At 32.1% G+C, this 15,000-nt stretch overlaps 1 protein-coding gene across 4 annotated transcripts in view; it reads right to left on the bottom strand.

Moving 5' to 3' along the window:
* Nucleotides 1-1,673: 1,673 nt before the first annotated feature.
* The window catches only part of LOC109104400 (protein APCDD1-like), a 20,001-nt gene continuing 6,674 nt past the window's right edge, over nucleotides 1,674-15,000 (bottom strand). For 3 of the 4 annotated variants that reach the window (XM_042713712.1, XM_042713719.1, XM_042713702.1), the window contains 4 exons: nucleotides 9,797-9,956; nucleotides 7,513-8,032; nucleotides 4,367-4,688; nucleotides 1,676-2,818 (listed from right to left, as the gene is read on the bottom strand). In XM_042713712.1, coding sequence (XP_042569646.1) covers nucleotides 2,379-2,818; nucleotides 4,367-4,688; nucleotides 7,513-8,032; nucleotides 9,797-9,956 — 1,442 coding nt within the window. In that variant the 3' untranslated portion in view covers nucleotides 1,676-2,378. Of the gene's footprint in view, nucleotides 2,819-4,366; nucleotides 4,689-7,512; nucleotides 8,033-9,796; nucleotides 9,957-15,000 lie in introns of all 4 variants that reach the window. The other variant, XM_042713724.1, reaches the window with a different exon arrangement.

Below are 15,000 nucleotides of genomic sequence, written 5' to 3' on the forward strand. Positions count from 1 at the left end.
ACAATATTACTGTTTTTTTTCTGTATTTTGATCAAATAAATGCAGCCTTGATGCAATCTTCCCTGATAAGGGATGATTGTTGAAGGAAATAGTTTTTTTTGGATAAGAATTTTTTTTTGAGATAAAAAAAAGTTTTTTTTTGGATGAGAATACAAATTTTTTTGAAGAAATAAAAAAAAAAAAAAAAAAAAAAAAAAAGTTTTTTGTTGACATTTAAAAAATGTCTGGATGAGATCAAAAAAAAAATTCTGATGAGAATTCTTTTTTTTTTTTGAATGAGTAGTTTTTTGATGGAAAAAAAAAGTTTTTTGTCAAGATTTTTTTTTTTCGATGAGATAAATAAATGCAGCCTTGATGAGCAAAAAATCCAAACATTTTAAAACAGCAGTGTGTGTGTAGATAAATATTGCTATTTATGACTATATATTGTATATTGGTATATAGGGAAAAAAATCATATGAATCTCTGTATTGTCAAAAGGCTAAAAAAAAAGTTAATTTTTGTCAAATTAATTAATGCCCAGCTCAACTGCAGACTGAAAACAAACTAATCTAAACTTCTAAATTCTAAAAAGGTTTTATTATTATTATTTTTTTTTTTAGCAAATTCATAAACAAACAATCACGTTCAAGTTTCATAGATTTATTTTATTTTTCTCTCCTTCTTCTCTTTTCCAAAGAATGTACTGATTAAAACACACGTCTTCGTACGATCCAGTGTTTGGACGCTGTCGACTGATAAAAGAGGATCTTCACACACTGTTGAGTTCATCTGAAGATATAACACATCCAAACTCTTAAACAAGTGTGTTTGTGCAGTTAAAGTGTCAGAATAAAGCGTTTCGCTCTCAGGACTGAAACACACTCTGTAGTTCATCAGCGTACACAATGAAAACAAATCAATCAATGTTAGAACTACTAAACTCAACTAAACTCTGCGTTTTGAAGTGTTTCGTTATCAGGACTTCATCATTGTCAGTGTTAGAGATGTAAATAATGAAGCGTGTCTCATTTCTGTCTCAGTGTGTAGTTTAGCATCTTTATAGTAAAACCGGTGGATAGAATGCTTTCACTGCATTTGACCGCTTTATCATCATATTTTGGTGTTTCTGATTGCTGTGAGAGTGAAGCAGTGTCAGTATATTTCTGAAGGGTCAGAGATGAACAGCGTCGGTCAGAAACTCCCTCTGATCTCAAACCTTCCTAAAAACACAGAAGAGCTGATCCACGACGTCAAGAGAAGACGATCAGTGTCTCAGATGCTCCCCGAGCTCAAGTCCTAAGATCAGTTACTCTTTAAAAAAAAAAATAGTTTTTTGATGAGAAAAAATTGGAATGAGATATAAAAATTTTGTTTGGGGATTTTTTGGATCAGAAAAATGTTTTTTGTTAAGATCCAATTTTTTTGAATGTGATTTTTTTTTTTTTTTTTTGATAGAAAAAAATTATGAGATCAAATTCTTAAGGGATGATTGTTGAAGGAAATAGTTTTTTTTTTTGGATGAGAATACATTTTTTTTGAAGAAATAAAAAAAAAAAAGTTTTTTTGTTGACATTTAAAAAATGTCTGGATGAGATCAAAAAAAAATTCTGATGAGAATTCTTTTTTTAGTAGTTTTTTGATAATAAAAAAAAAAGTTTTTCGTCAAGATTTTTTTTTTTTTTTTTTTTTTTTCGATGAGATAAAAAAACTTTTGGATGAGAAAAAAATGTGAGTTTTTTTTTTTTTTTTTTTTTTTGGAGAGAAAAAAAACAATCTCAGAAAACAAAATCTTTGGCCTTGGGCTCAGGAAGGATCGAAGACACAATTTTTTTTTCCCCAGCTTGAATTTTTTTCACGTTGTGATTCAGGACTTTTGAAACTTAAGTACCAAAGGTTGTGGAAGTCAGCAGTGATGATCTACAGTTACAATATTTCCCTTTCCTTCCATGCAGCCCTTAAAACGTTCACTCGTGTATAAAATACTCCTGATATGAACATCCACGTCTCACTCAGAGAGGGAAAAACACCCAGAAAGGAAAGTTCTGTCATCATTTTGTCATCTAAGCTTTTCATTTTCTGTCAAACATTTAAGGAAACAAAGCAACACATTTGATGACTCTTTCTGGAGTTTGACAGTCCAGGAGCCACATTTGGAAAAATCAGATTTGATCCTACATCGTCGTATTAAAAATGAATAAATAATGACAGAATCTGTTTTTTGGGAGATTTTTCCCTTTGCAACTCATTTGCAGATGTGTTTTAGGATGTGAAGTCCCGTCAGGAGTGAAAGCGCGGGGCTTCTAGTAAAGTGCGGTTCCTGTTGTGCAGCAGTTTTCATTCGTCTCGTCCCGTCAAGTGCATTCTGGGTCACAAACATCTGTTTGATTTTACGTCTCTCAGCCCAAGAAACCCATAAACGCCAAACTCCAGAGCACAGCTGCCGCTGCTGTCGCCAGGTCGCCGTGGTAACGGGGCCGGCCGCCGTTGCTGAGGCGCTGCGCGGCGCTGACCTCTGACCTCTGACCCCCAGCGGAGCACTGCACCAGCGGGGTCTGGTAGGACGTGGGCCGTCTGTCGGGCCGGTCAGGGCTGGAGCCGTCGCTGGGCCGCTGGCCGTTGAACAGCAGGAGTCGGCCGGCAGCGTCGCGCTCCAAGCGGAAGAGCTCATACTCGGTGTGCGGGAGGCGGAGCCCCAGCGCTGCGCAGCCATTGGTCGGAGTCACGTCCTGCTCCACGCCCACCTGCCACGAGCCCTGAGCACCGCAGCTGTTCCCTTTAAACACGTTCAGCAGAGACACGGTCGCCAGATCCATCGGCGTCACGCGCATGTGACTCACTGCAAGAACAAACACACACAATTAGCTAAATATTTATAATTATATACTGTATATATAGAGAGAGAGAGAGAAGTTGTTTCAAAACATTAAGGTTTTAAGAGTATCAATTTATGATATACACAATTTTCTAATTTATATATATATGTGATTAAGCCTATGTTTCAGAATGTTAGGATTTTTGAATTTTTATGTTTAGAACTATTAAGATTTTAGGGTTTAATATATATATATATATATATATATATATATATATATATATTTTGCATTGATATAACAAGATAAAGCTTATGTTTTTTATTTTTGTTTTTATTTTTTATAAAAAGATCAATATTTTTAATAAGATAGTCCCATGTCGAGTATTAAGATTTAATTGTTTTAGAACCATTTTTGTGCATTATATATATATATATATATATCTATATATATATATATAGATATATATATATATAAATAATATTTATAAAAATCTATAATTACGCACCTATAAATAAATATATGGTTTTTATGTTTAGAACCAGTACATTTTAAATTATATTTAATTTATAATAATTTATTAATTTACCTATATATATATATATATATATATATATATATACACACACCCATATATATATATAAATATACATAAACATATATATTATTATTTTTATTTTTATAATTATATATATATATAGAGAGAGAGAGAGAGAGAAAGAAGTTGTTTCAAAACATTAAGGTTTTAAGAGTATCAATTTATGATATACACAATTTTCTCATTTATATATATATATATATGATTAAGCCTATGTTTCAGAATGTTAGGATTTTTTAATTTTTACGTTAAGAACTAATAAGATTTTAGCTTTTAATATTTTTTTTGCATTGATATAACATAAGATAAAGCTTATGTTTTTTTTTTATGTTTGTTTTTATTTATTTTTATCACTTTTTCCAGTGATATACACAATTTTTTTAAAGAAAAAGATAATATTTTTAATAAGATAAAGTCCATGTTGAGTATTAAGATTTAATTGTTTTAGAACCATTTTTTGCATTATATATATATATATATATATATATATATATATAGTATATGATATATTAGAAAAATCTATAAATAACCTATAAATAAATATATGTTTCTGTTTTTTATGTTTAGAACCAAGTTCAATTTAAGATATATAATATAATAATTTATTAATTTACATATATATATATATATATATATATATATATATATAGATATAATATATATACCATATATATACACCCAGTACATATATAAATATACATAAACATATATATTATTATTTTATTTTAATTGTTTTTGCATTGTGATATACACAATTTTTTCAGATATATATATATATACTGTATTTCTATAAATAAAATAGATATATTGTTTTGGACAGTTAAACTTTAGATTTTTTTATGTTTAGAACCATTACAATTTAAGACTTTAATTTAATGAATGAATGAATTGGTTAGTTGCATAGTGATACAAATAAAAAAGACAAAGCTGTGTGTTTGTAAGGAGTTTTGCTGAGTTAAACGAGTTGAACTCTGACCTCTGAACTCAAAGTCGGTGCCGCCCATGACGCGTGTGGAGCGCGGGCCGCGGCTGTAGTGTCCGCGGGCGAACAGGCTGAAGGTGGGGTGTCTGCAGGCCGGGTCAGAGTAGTGATAGTAGTGACCCTCCCACGTGTGGTTGTCGTCGTGGAAGATGAAGTGTCTCGTGAGGAACAGGACCTCGGGCCGGACCTCGCAGCGGCGGGACGCCCACTGACCGCTCAGGGTCACCGTCAGCTCGGGCCGCGGCGGGAGGACAGCCGGGTGAAACTCGTCCGAGCGCGAGACGATCCGACAGACGACGCAGCTGAGATCCTGATTCTGAGAAGATGAGATCCTGATTCTGATAAAACTCTGGGACGTCTAAAGATAAACTTCTTAATTTCTCAGTCTGAGCACATCTCCAGGGCTGCATTTTTTTGATCAAAAATACAGTAAAAATGTGAAATATTATTATAATTTAAAATAACTGTTTTCTGTGTGAATATCTGTTAAACTGTAATTTATTTCTGTGATGCGCAGCTGTATTTTCGGCATCATTACTCCAGTCTTCAGTGTCACATGGATCTTCAGAAATCATTCTAATATGATGATTTGCTGCTCAAGAAACATTTCTGATTATTATCAATGTTGAACACAGTTGTGCTGCACAATATTTTTGTGGAAACTGTGATGCATTTTATTTTTCAGGATTCACAGATTAATAGAAAGTTCAAAAGAACAGCGTTTATTTGAAATAAAAATCTTTTGTTACATTATAAACGTCATTCTTGATACATTTAATGCATCCGTGACATACATTTTTTTATTTAAAAAAAAATTTTTTTAATCCCACACCAAACTTTTGAATGGTCATGTTTCACATTTCCACAAAAATATTGTGCAGCACAACTGTTTTCAACATTGATAATAATCAGAAATGTTTCTTGAGCAGCAAATCATAATATATGTATATATATATTTTTTTATTCATCAAGGATGCATTAAATTGATCAAAAGTGACTAAATTTACAAACATTTATAATGTAAATTACAGTTTAACAGAGATTCACACAGAAAACAGCTGTTTTACATTATAATAATATTTCACATTTTTACTGTATTTTTGATCAAATAAATGCAGCCTTGTTGAGCAGAAGAGACTCCTTCAAAAACATTAAAAATGCTATTATTGCAGACTTCTGTATCTGAACCCCAGCAGCTCGTTAGAAGAGTTCAAAGGTGATTAGCAGCTTGTAGCAGAACTGTATACTCACAGTTCTTCTGTCTAGATTTCAACAGAGTAGACATAACTTCTGATCACAAAGACAAATGTAATTACTTTTCCACATTCATCTATAATCAATATTATTATCATCCACTGTTTCATAATAAACCAGCTTCTAAAGCACAGAACAATCTGTTCTTTTGTGCATCAGTTCATCTTTCTAGGCCTTTAATCTTCAGCACTGACTCTCACTGAGAGAAAACAGGAGACTGAGCCTCATATCGGAGTGATATTTACTCAGAGCCGAGCGCTGCGACATTACTTCATCCAGAGGGAGCTGTGTTTGATGTCGGGTGAGAGCGAGGCCGGCCGTCTTCTCTTCTGTCATTATTATTGCGAGTCTCCCTTTAAAGCTTTGCCAAATGAAGGAGCGTTCGAGCAGAAAGCTAAACACTTCACATCACATCCTGATGGAGAGCGAGAGAAAGCCTCGGTCCGTCTGAGACGTAAACAGAGACGTGCCGCGATAGCCACAGCAGCTGCTAAACCTCAAAGTTCATCTCATCCACTCATAACAGATGGAAACAACGTTCTTTTAATATATATATTTGATTTCAGTTAGCTGCACAGGCAAGATTCCTCATTTTCATTTAAAGCTGACATACTAAAATAACTAAAACTAATAAATAAAAAATAATACATAAAAATGTACGTATATACTATTTGAAAACACTAAAACTAATAAAAATGACAAAAGCACAGCAAAATTTTAAATTTTTATTATAAAAATAATAAAAACATTATAAAAAATAAATTACAAAATAATAATAACATTAAATATTTTACATGATAATAAATATTACTAATGTTAAATAATTATAAAATAATATAATGCTAATAATATTGATAATTATCATTCTAATATTAAAAATAATAGAAGTACTAAAATAACAAACTAAATAAAACTAATAAATAAAAATCTCTTATAAAAATGAATAAATATAAATAACACTCTAGCAAAATATACTATTTTAAAAACACCAAACTAATAAAAATGACAAAAACACAACAAAACTACAATTTTTTTTAATAAAATAAAAATCTAAAATAATATTTCATAAAAGAATAAATAATGATAATATTATATGATATGTTATAAAACAAAAACATTAAATAATATTTATAAAAATAATAATTAATAACATTAAATATTTTATATGACAAAATATTATCAATATGATTATGAAATAATAATAATAAATTTTATTTTACAATAATAAATAATACTTATATTAAAAATAGTACATGAAAGTTGAAGCACTAAAATAACTAAAACTAATAAATAAAAACCTACAGTATATACAATTTCAAAACACCAAAACTAATAAAAATGACAAAAACACAATAAAATTACTAAAATGTTAAATAAAATTATAAAAATATTAAATAATATTTCATAAAATAATAAATAATAATAATTGTAAATAATATTTTATGAGATCATAAAAATACCAAAATATTATTATGAATAACATTAAATATTTTATATAATAATAAATATTACTAATATTAAATAACTTTAAAATAATATAATAATTATAAAAATAATAATAGATATTTTATACAATAATGAATAACACTAATATTAAATAACATTTATAAAATAATACATAATATTAATATTAAAAAATAATAAATAACATTTATAAATAAAGACTCCAAACTTGGGTTTTCGCAGGAAGGCCACAGAAGAATTGAGCGTTCAAGTCAAACATTTTTGATTTGTTTTCTTAGGTGTTAAGAACATTTTAATAATCTAAAGAACCTTTTTGACAATCTAAGAACCATCAATGCAAATAAAGACTTTTTCTAGGAGTGTAAAATGTCATGAAATGTCACGATGCTTCACCACAGAACAGTGGCTGCAGATGCTCTCACCTGCGTGTTCTGCAGCGCCGGCTGGTAGCTGGAGGGTCTGTAGAGCATCCTCTGCGCCGCTTCGGTGTGAATGTCTCCCAGGTACAGCTCCTCCAGCAGCTGATCCAGACTGTGATGCAGGTACTGCTTCTCCAGCCGCAGCAGCTGCAGCTCGTGCATGGAGACGTTCAGTGCGCAGATGCAGCCGCAGTCGCCCTCGTCGCTCCACAGCTCGTAGCTCACGTTCGGCAGCCAGGAGCCCGGATCCCTGCAGCTGTGCTTCAGCCGCTGAGAAAGCTCTCGGGCCACAGACGCCGAGTGACACACCACACGCATGCCGTGGATCTGATAGTCGGCCTCGGTGCCGCCTCGGACGATCCAGGACGCCTGCCGCAGACGCACACGGCCCCGGATCAGCAGCGTGTGGCTCGGCGCGGTGCACTGATTGTCTGTGTAGTAGAACTGATGAGCCTGAAAGGTGTTGTTGTGAAAGAAGCGGTACGAGCGAGTGATGAACTCCGGACCGGGACGAACCTCACAGCTGCCACGAGACAACAGAGACACGTCACATACAACACACACTGCCTCGAGGAATAATTCACCCCAAAACACAAACCAGTCAGCATTAACTCACCAAATATTTAGATACAATATGAAATAAAACAATAAATAAGGATAATATGAAGTAATACAAAATATATATATATATATATATATAAAAATAATAAAAATATAAATAATATTAAAAAAAAAAAAAACAAGGATGTAAAATAGTATTAAATAATAATTTATAAAATAATAAAAATATTAAATAAAATTTATTAAACAATAAGAATACTTTTCAATAATATTGTATAAAATGATTAAAAATATTAAATAATTAATAATTCACCCCAAAACACAAATCAGTCATCATTAACTCACCAAATATTTTGATAAAATATTAAATAAAACAATAAATAAGGATAATATTAAGTAATACCAAAATTTTTTTTTATAAAATAATAAAAATATAAAATAATATTTTATAAAATAAAAAATAAGGATATTAAATAGTATTAAATAATAATTTATAAAATAATAAAGATATAAAATAAAATGTATAAAACAATAAATAAGAATACTATTCAGGAATATTGTATAAAATGATTAAAAATATTAAATAATTTATACAAAGATTCTATTTACAAATCAGTCATCATTAACTCACCAAATATTTTGATAAAATATTAAATAAAACAATAAATAAGGATAATATTAAGTAATACAAATTTTCTAAATAAAATAATACAAATATTAAATCATATTTTATAAACATTAAACAAGGATATTAAACAGTATTAAATAATAATTTATAAAATAATACAAATATTCAATAACATTTATAAAACAATAAACAAGAATGCTATTAACACAAAATAATATTGTATAAAATAATTACAAGTATTAAATAATTCATAATTCCCCCCAAAACACAAACCAGTAATCATTAACTCACCAAATATTAAGTTATTAAAATATTAAATAAGACTTATAAAACAATAAATAAGGATAATATTAATTAATGCCAAAAAATATTTTATAAAATAATACAAATATAAAATACAATTTATAAAACCATAAACAAGGATAATATTAAATAATATTAAATAACATTTTATAAAATAATAACTTAATATTAAATACAATTTATAAGACAATAAAACAGAATACTATTAAATAATATTGTATAAAATAATTAATAATAGAAATAATTCCCCCCAAAAACATCATTAATTCACCAAATCTGATTTTTTTTTATCAAACACTATTAAAAAATATTTAATAAGATCTATAAAACAAAAAATAATGATATTATTTTATTAAATAAAAAAATTAATATTTATAAAATAATAATATTTAATAATACTTAATAATATATTATAAAATAATACAAAAATAAATATAAAATAATAACTTTAAATAATATATTATTATATAATATAAATAAATAATATTTCACTCTCATTCCAAACCCATAAGGCTTTCTTTGTGCTTTAAAGAAATGGACTGATTGTTTTTCATGAAGTTAAAATGAGTGGAAACTGATTTTGTGTTTATATATTTTACTTACTTTGGAATATTTCATTCGGGGAAATTAAAATTAAAATCTTCTTAACAAAATTCTTAAATAAAAATATGTAAACATCCTTAATTTTTAATGTAGAGATAAAGTAAATATATAATACACACACACACACACACCAAAGTTGAACTGATAAACATAGAATCTCTCTCTCTCTCTGTCTCTCTCTCTCTCTCTCACCTGGTGGAGACCCAGTGTCCCTGGATGTTGGGAGGCATCTGGACAGTGATGCGGGCCCCGTGATGCAGGTGTTTCAGCATGTGGACACACTGTGTGTCTTTGGACGGCCAGACGAGACTCTTCTCTAGAGCCAGACGAGGAGACGAGCCCTTCACACAACCTGATGAGATCAAACACAGCAAACACAGCTCATCTCATGCAGACCCAAACACTGAAGTAATACAATCTGAAAATGTACTCCAGGAACCAACACTGAAAGATCATTCTGATGATATATCAAGGTCTTATGAAGAGAAACGATCAGTCTGTGCAAGAAACTGAACATTATTTACAGCATTATTAACTGTGATCCAGAGCCTCCGGAGTGATGTTCGGTTCACGAACGAATCACTCTTTTGAACTGATTCTTTTTAGTGAACTAGTTGAATCAGTTCATTGAATCAGACTGAATCAGTTCGTGTCTCGAGCAGCACAGATCTACAAGTTACTGAATCAGAACTCACTTTCAGACACCTGACAGTCACTCCGACTGGAAATGAGCCGAAACAGCAGCGAATCAGATCCTGTGATGAATGAATCATTCAGAGATTCAGTTCAGAATCAACAGTCACTGAACTGAGGAAACCGTTAGACTCGGACCGAAGACCGATGAGCCGCTGATCTGCGCATGTGTGACCCCAACACTTGAATGAAGGGGACAAATTAACGTTTTTAAGGTTTCTCATTGTTTATGTAAAACAGTGAGCTGATGAAGACGAGTTTATTCGCTTTATATGCTTTAGACACATAAAACATCCACGTTTCACGTCATTATTGGGTGCTTTAATAATATAATTGCGTATACATGACGTCATTGTGTGATTACATAAATGAACTAGTGAACTGAATCAATTAATTGAATCTAACTGTCCGAAAGAATCGGTTCAGAGAAAAGAATCGTATTTCATGTTTGTCTGAGGCTGTAAATAATGTTCAGTTTCTTGCACAGACTGATCGTTTCTCTTCATAAGACCTCGATATATCATCAGGAGTCACGGGGATTCATTTTGTGTTGCCTCTAGATATGCTTTTTTTGGCTCTCAAAGCGACGGTAGCCATTGACTTGCATTATATGGATCACCGAGGAGGACGGTTTCAGCTAAAAATCCTCTTTACTTTTGTCCTGCGGGTGAGTAAATAACCAGCAAAATAAGACTTAAATGACCTTTAAACTAATGAAACTAACTGTCCAACGTGTAGCTGAGTAATATCAGTTTATGTTAGCACTGAAACAGAATTTATAAAGGGTTAATTCACACAAAGAAGTATAGAGATGAATGTCAAAAGTAAACATGCACGCAAACATGTCTGTATCTGCTTGGAAACACTGCAGTGATCCCTGGTTTTAAGATTCCTACACAATGTTTAGATCACGTGATCACAATTCAAAATCAATGCTAAAAATAACTGCAGAATGAAGCGGCGCGGAAACAGACAGATGAACATAAGAGGATATAAAGCGCTTTAATGAATGTGGGAAAGAGCCACTGCTGGACTGAGATCAGCTGTTATAATTCATTTTCAGATTTCACATAATGACACTTGGAGCAAATAAAGCTGATGGCTGGATAACAGCAAACACATTTCTGGCCGGCGATCAGGAGGCTGCCAGATGAAATCAGAAAAACCTCCGAGAGCTGGAGAATCTGAGCACTAAAACCTCGGAAATGAAGTTCTTCACGAAACCATCGATGCCAGTGAAAAAGCTTTATTTGTAAGAATGTTCGGCCGTGTTTCTTTTTGCAGATCATAACGCAACACTGTGTTCTCCAGGGAAACCCCGGCCGGACCAGCTGGAAACATTCGTAACGCTCCAGTGCTTCACTCATATCAGAGTCTCTCACTCTCTCTCTCTCTCTCTCTCTCTCTCTCTCTCACACACACACACACACACACACACAAACACACACACATGCTCTCTCTCTCACTCACACACGTTCTCTCTCACACACACACACACACACACACACACACACACACACACACCACACACACTCTGTCTCTCTCTCTCTCTCACTCTCAAACACACACACATACACACACACACACACTCTCACACACACACACACACACACACTCTCTCTCTCTCTCTCTGTCTCTCTCTCTCTCACTCACTCACTCACTCACACACTCTCACACACACACACACACACACACACTCTCTCTCTCTCTCTCTCTCTCTCTCACACACACACACACACACACACACACACACACACACACACACACACACACCACACACACTCTATCTCTCTCTCTCTATCTTACCACACCCACGCTCTCACCTTCTTACACACACACACTCTCTCCCTCTCTCGCTCTATCTCTCTCCTCTCTCTCTTCTCTCACACACTCCCGCTCGCTCTCTCTCTCTCACACACACACACACACACATCTCACGCTCTCTCTCTCTCCCTCTCTCTTCTCTCCTCACACTCTCGTCTCTCTCTCTCTCTCTCTCTCTCTCTCTCACACAACACTCTCCTCTCTCTCTCTCTCTCTCTCTCTCTCTCTCTCTCACACACACACACACACACACTCTCTCTCACACACACACTCTCTCTCTCTCTCTCTCTCTCTCTCTCATACTGTACACTAGCAGTCAAAAGTTTCGGGTCGGTAAGAAGAATCTCTTCTGCTCATCAGTGCTGCATTAATTTAATAAAAAAATACAGAAAAAAAACAGTAATATTGTGAAAGATTATTAGAATTTATAATAGCTGCTTTCTGTGTGGATATATTGTAAAATGTAATTTATTTTTTTGATCAAAGCTGAATTTTCAGCATCATTACAGTTAAACTCATCTAGAGAAGGTTTAAGTCCTTCTCAAGTTACTAAACCTCTGAGATCTGGTCTGATGTGTCTTTAAACCACTCTATCTGTTTTGTGAATTATTCTCTACTAGCTTGATCAAAAGTGTGAGTAAAGACATTTATAATGTTACAGTAGATTTCTATTTCAAATAAATGCTGTTCTTTTGAACTTTCTATTCATCTGTGAATCCTGAAAAATAAAAAGTATCACGGTTTCCACAAAAATATTTGGCAGCACAACTGTTTTCAACATTGGTAATAATTAGAAATGTTTCTTGAGCAGCAAATCAGCATATTAGAATGATTTCTGAAGATCATGTGACACTGAAGACTGGAGTAATGATGCTGAAAATACAGCTGTGCATCACAGAAATAAATTACAGTTTAACAGAGATTCACATAGAAAACAGCTGTTTTAAATTATAATAATATTTCACTATTTTACTGTATTTTTGATCAAATAAATGCAGCCTTAGACTTTTTGAACGTTAGCATAAATGCACTTAATTTGTTCCTGAAGCCTTCGGAACTCTAGAACATTACTGTAGATTTAACATGTTCAGTTCTGGATCAATGAACTCACATGAACTCTCATTCATCAGCATTTTTATCCATCCGTTGTTTAAAGCTGAAGCCACACATCAAGTGTGTTTGGTTCCCAGCGCTGCTTTTCTCCTGTATCTCAATCAAAGCGTCCGCAGCGCTCTGGAGACCCGACCGCGAGAACATTTCCAGCTGGTGAGGTAAAGCTCAGACACACAGCGCTCCGGATACAGACGACACCAGCGCTCCATCTCAAAGCGTTTCACCACACGGTTCCTCAGGAGAGACGCTCTAACTGCCCTCTCGTTAATTCTGATTATATGTACAAGTTTATGAGCTTGTAGACGTTTTAATAGACGCATGATTCAATGGAGGAAAGGGGTTTGCTGTGGATAAGAATAGATTACAGCACATGCATTTAGAGAAGAATAATGGGCTCCGAGCTCAGCCTGATGTCTAAGATCTTTCCTTTTTTACATTTGTTATGTATTTTTCCCAGATTTTATAGAAGTTTAGTTAGTTTACACTATGACACTATGTAGTTAATAAGACACTGTTGTTGCATAACACAAGACAACATATATAAAACTGAATATAATTGACTGTCTCAAACTGCATAATTAGTCATCTTAAAGGGGTCACATCACACTTTTTTTTACATTTATTATTTTTCCAAGATAATATTATATAATTTTATAATTTACAAACACGTTGTAACAAATATAAAGCATAAAATGACCAGAAAAAAAATTCCAGGAGGCAAATTTTGCTATTAAAAAAATATATATATTTCAGACACATTTCATTTCAAACATTTAAAAAAAAAAAAAAATGTATATACAAAAAAAAAAAAATATATATATTTATATATATATATATATATATATTATATAATATATAATATATTATATATATATTATATATATATATATATATATAAATAATTAAAATGATAATTTAAATAAAAACATATATATATATTATATTTATATAAATGCATATTTATATTTTTAATGTTTATATAAATAAACTCATATGAATAAATTATTTATACATATATATATTAACTTGATAATTTGAGTGTTGCAAACTGGGTTATGTTATCTTCAAGGGGTCATATCATAATTTATTTTACATTTATTATTTATTGTTTTTCCAGATAATGTTTTTTTTTTTTTTTTTGCCAATTTACAGACATGCAGATAATATAAAGGAGGCAAATACTGACATTCAATAAGAAATGTTAATTTCTAACATAAAGCTATATATACAAAAACTGATCTTAACTCTTTCAATTTAAGTAATGTTATCTTAAAAGGGTAATATCACACTTTTTTATGTTTAATATTTATTTTTCACACATGATGAAACAAATTTTCAGTGCCAAAAACAGGATGTTAAAAAGTAGAAAGTACCTGAGGTTTGCTTTATTGCTCGTTTGTGAGTTGCTTTGATTAAAAGCATCTGCTAAATTAATAAATGCAAGTTCGTTTAGTTTTATTAAAGGGACAGTTCATCCAGAAAAGATCATTCTGTCATCATTTACTCATCATCATGTCGTTCAAACCTTGACTGACTTTCTTTCGTGAAACACTAAAGAGTACACGGGTCTAAATGATATTGGACCCCATTAACTTTTATTAGATGGACATAAAAATACATTTTTTGGGTTTGAGCAAATCTTTTTTGAGTGAACTGTCCCTTTAAGATGTTCTGCACATTCTCTGTCTGTGATAAAGTGTGTTTCTGTTCTGGCTCGTCTTTGACCCCATCCTGAGGTTTTTTCCTCTATAAACGTACAGCAGGCT

The sequence above is a fragment of the Cyprinus carpio genome, chromosome A2 (assembly GCF_018340385.1).
Source record: "Cyprinus carpio isolate SPL01 chromosome A2, ASM1834038v1, whole genome shotgun sequence".
Taxonomy (NCBI): domain Eukaryota; kingdom Metazoa; phylum Chordata; class Actinopteri; order Cypriniformes; family Cyprinidae; genus Cyprinus; species Cyprinus carpio.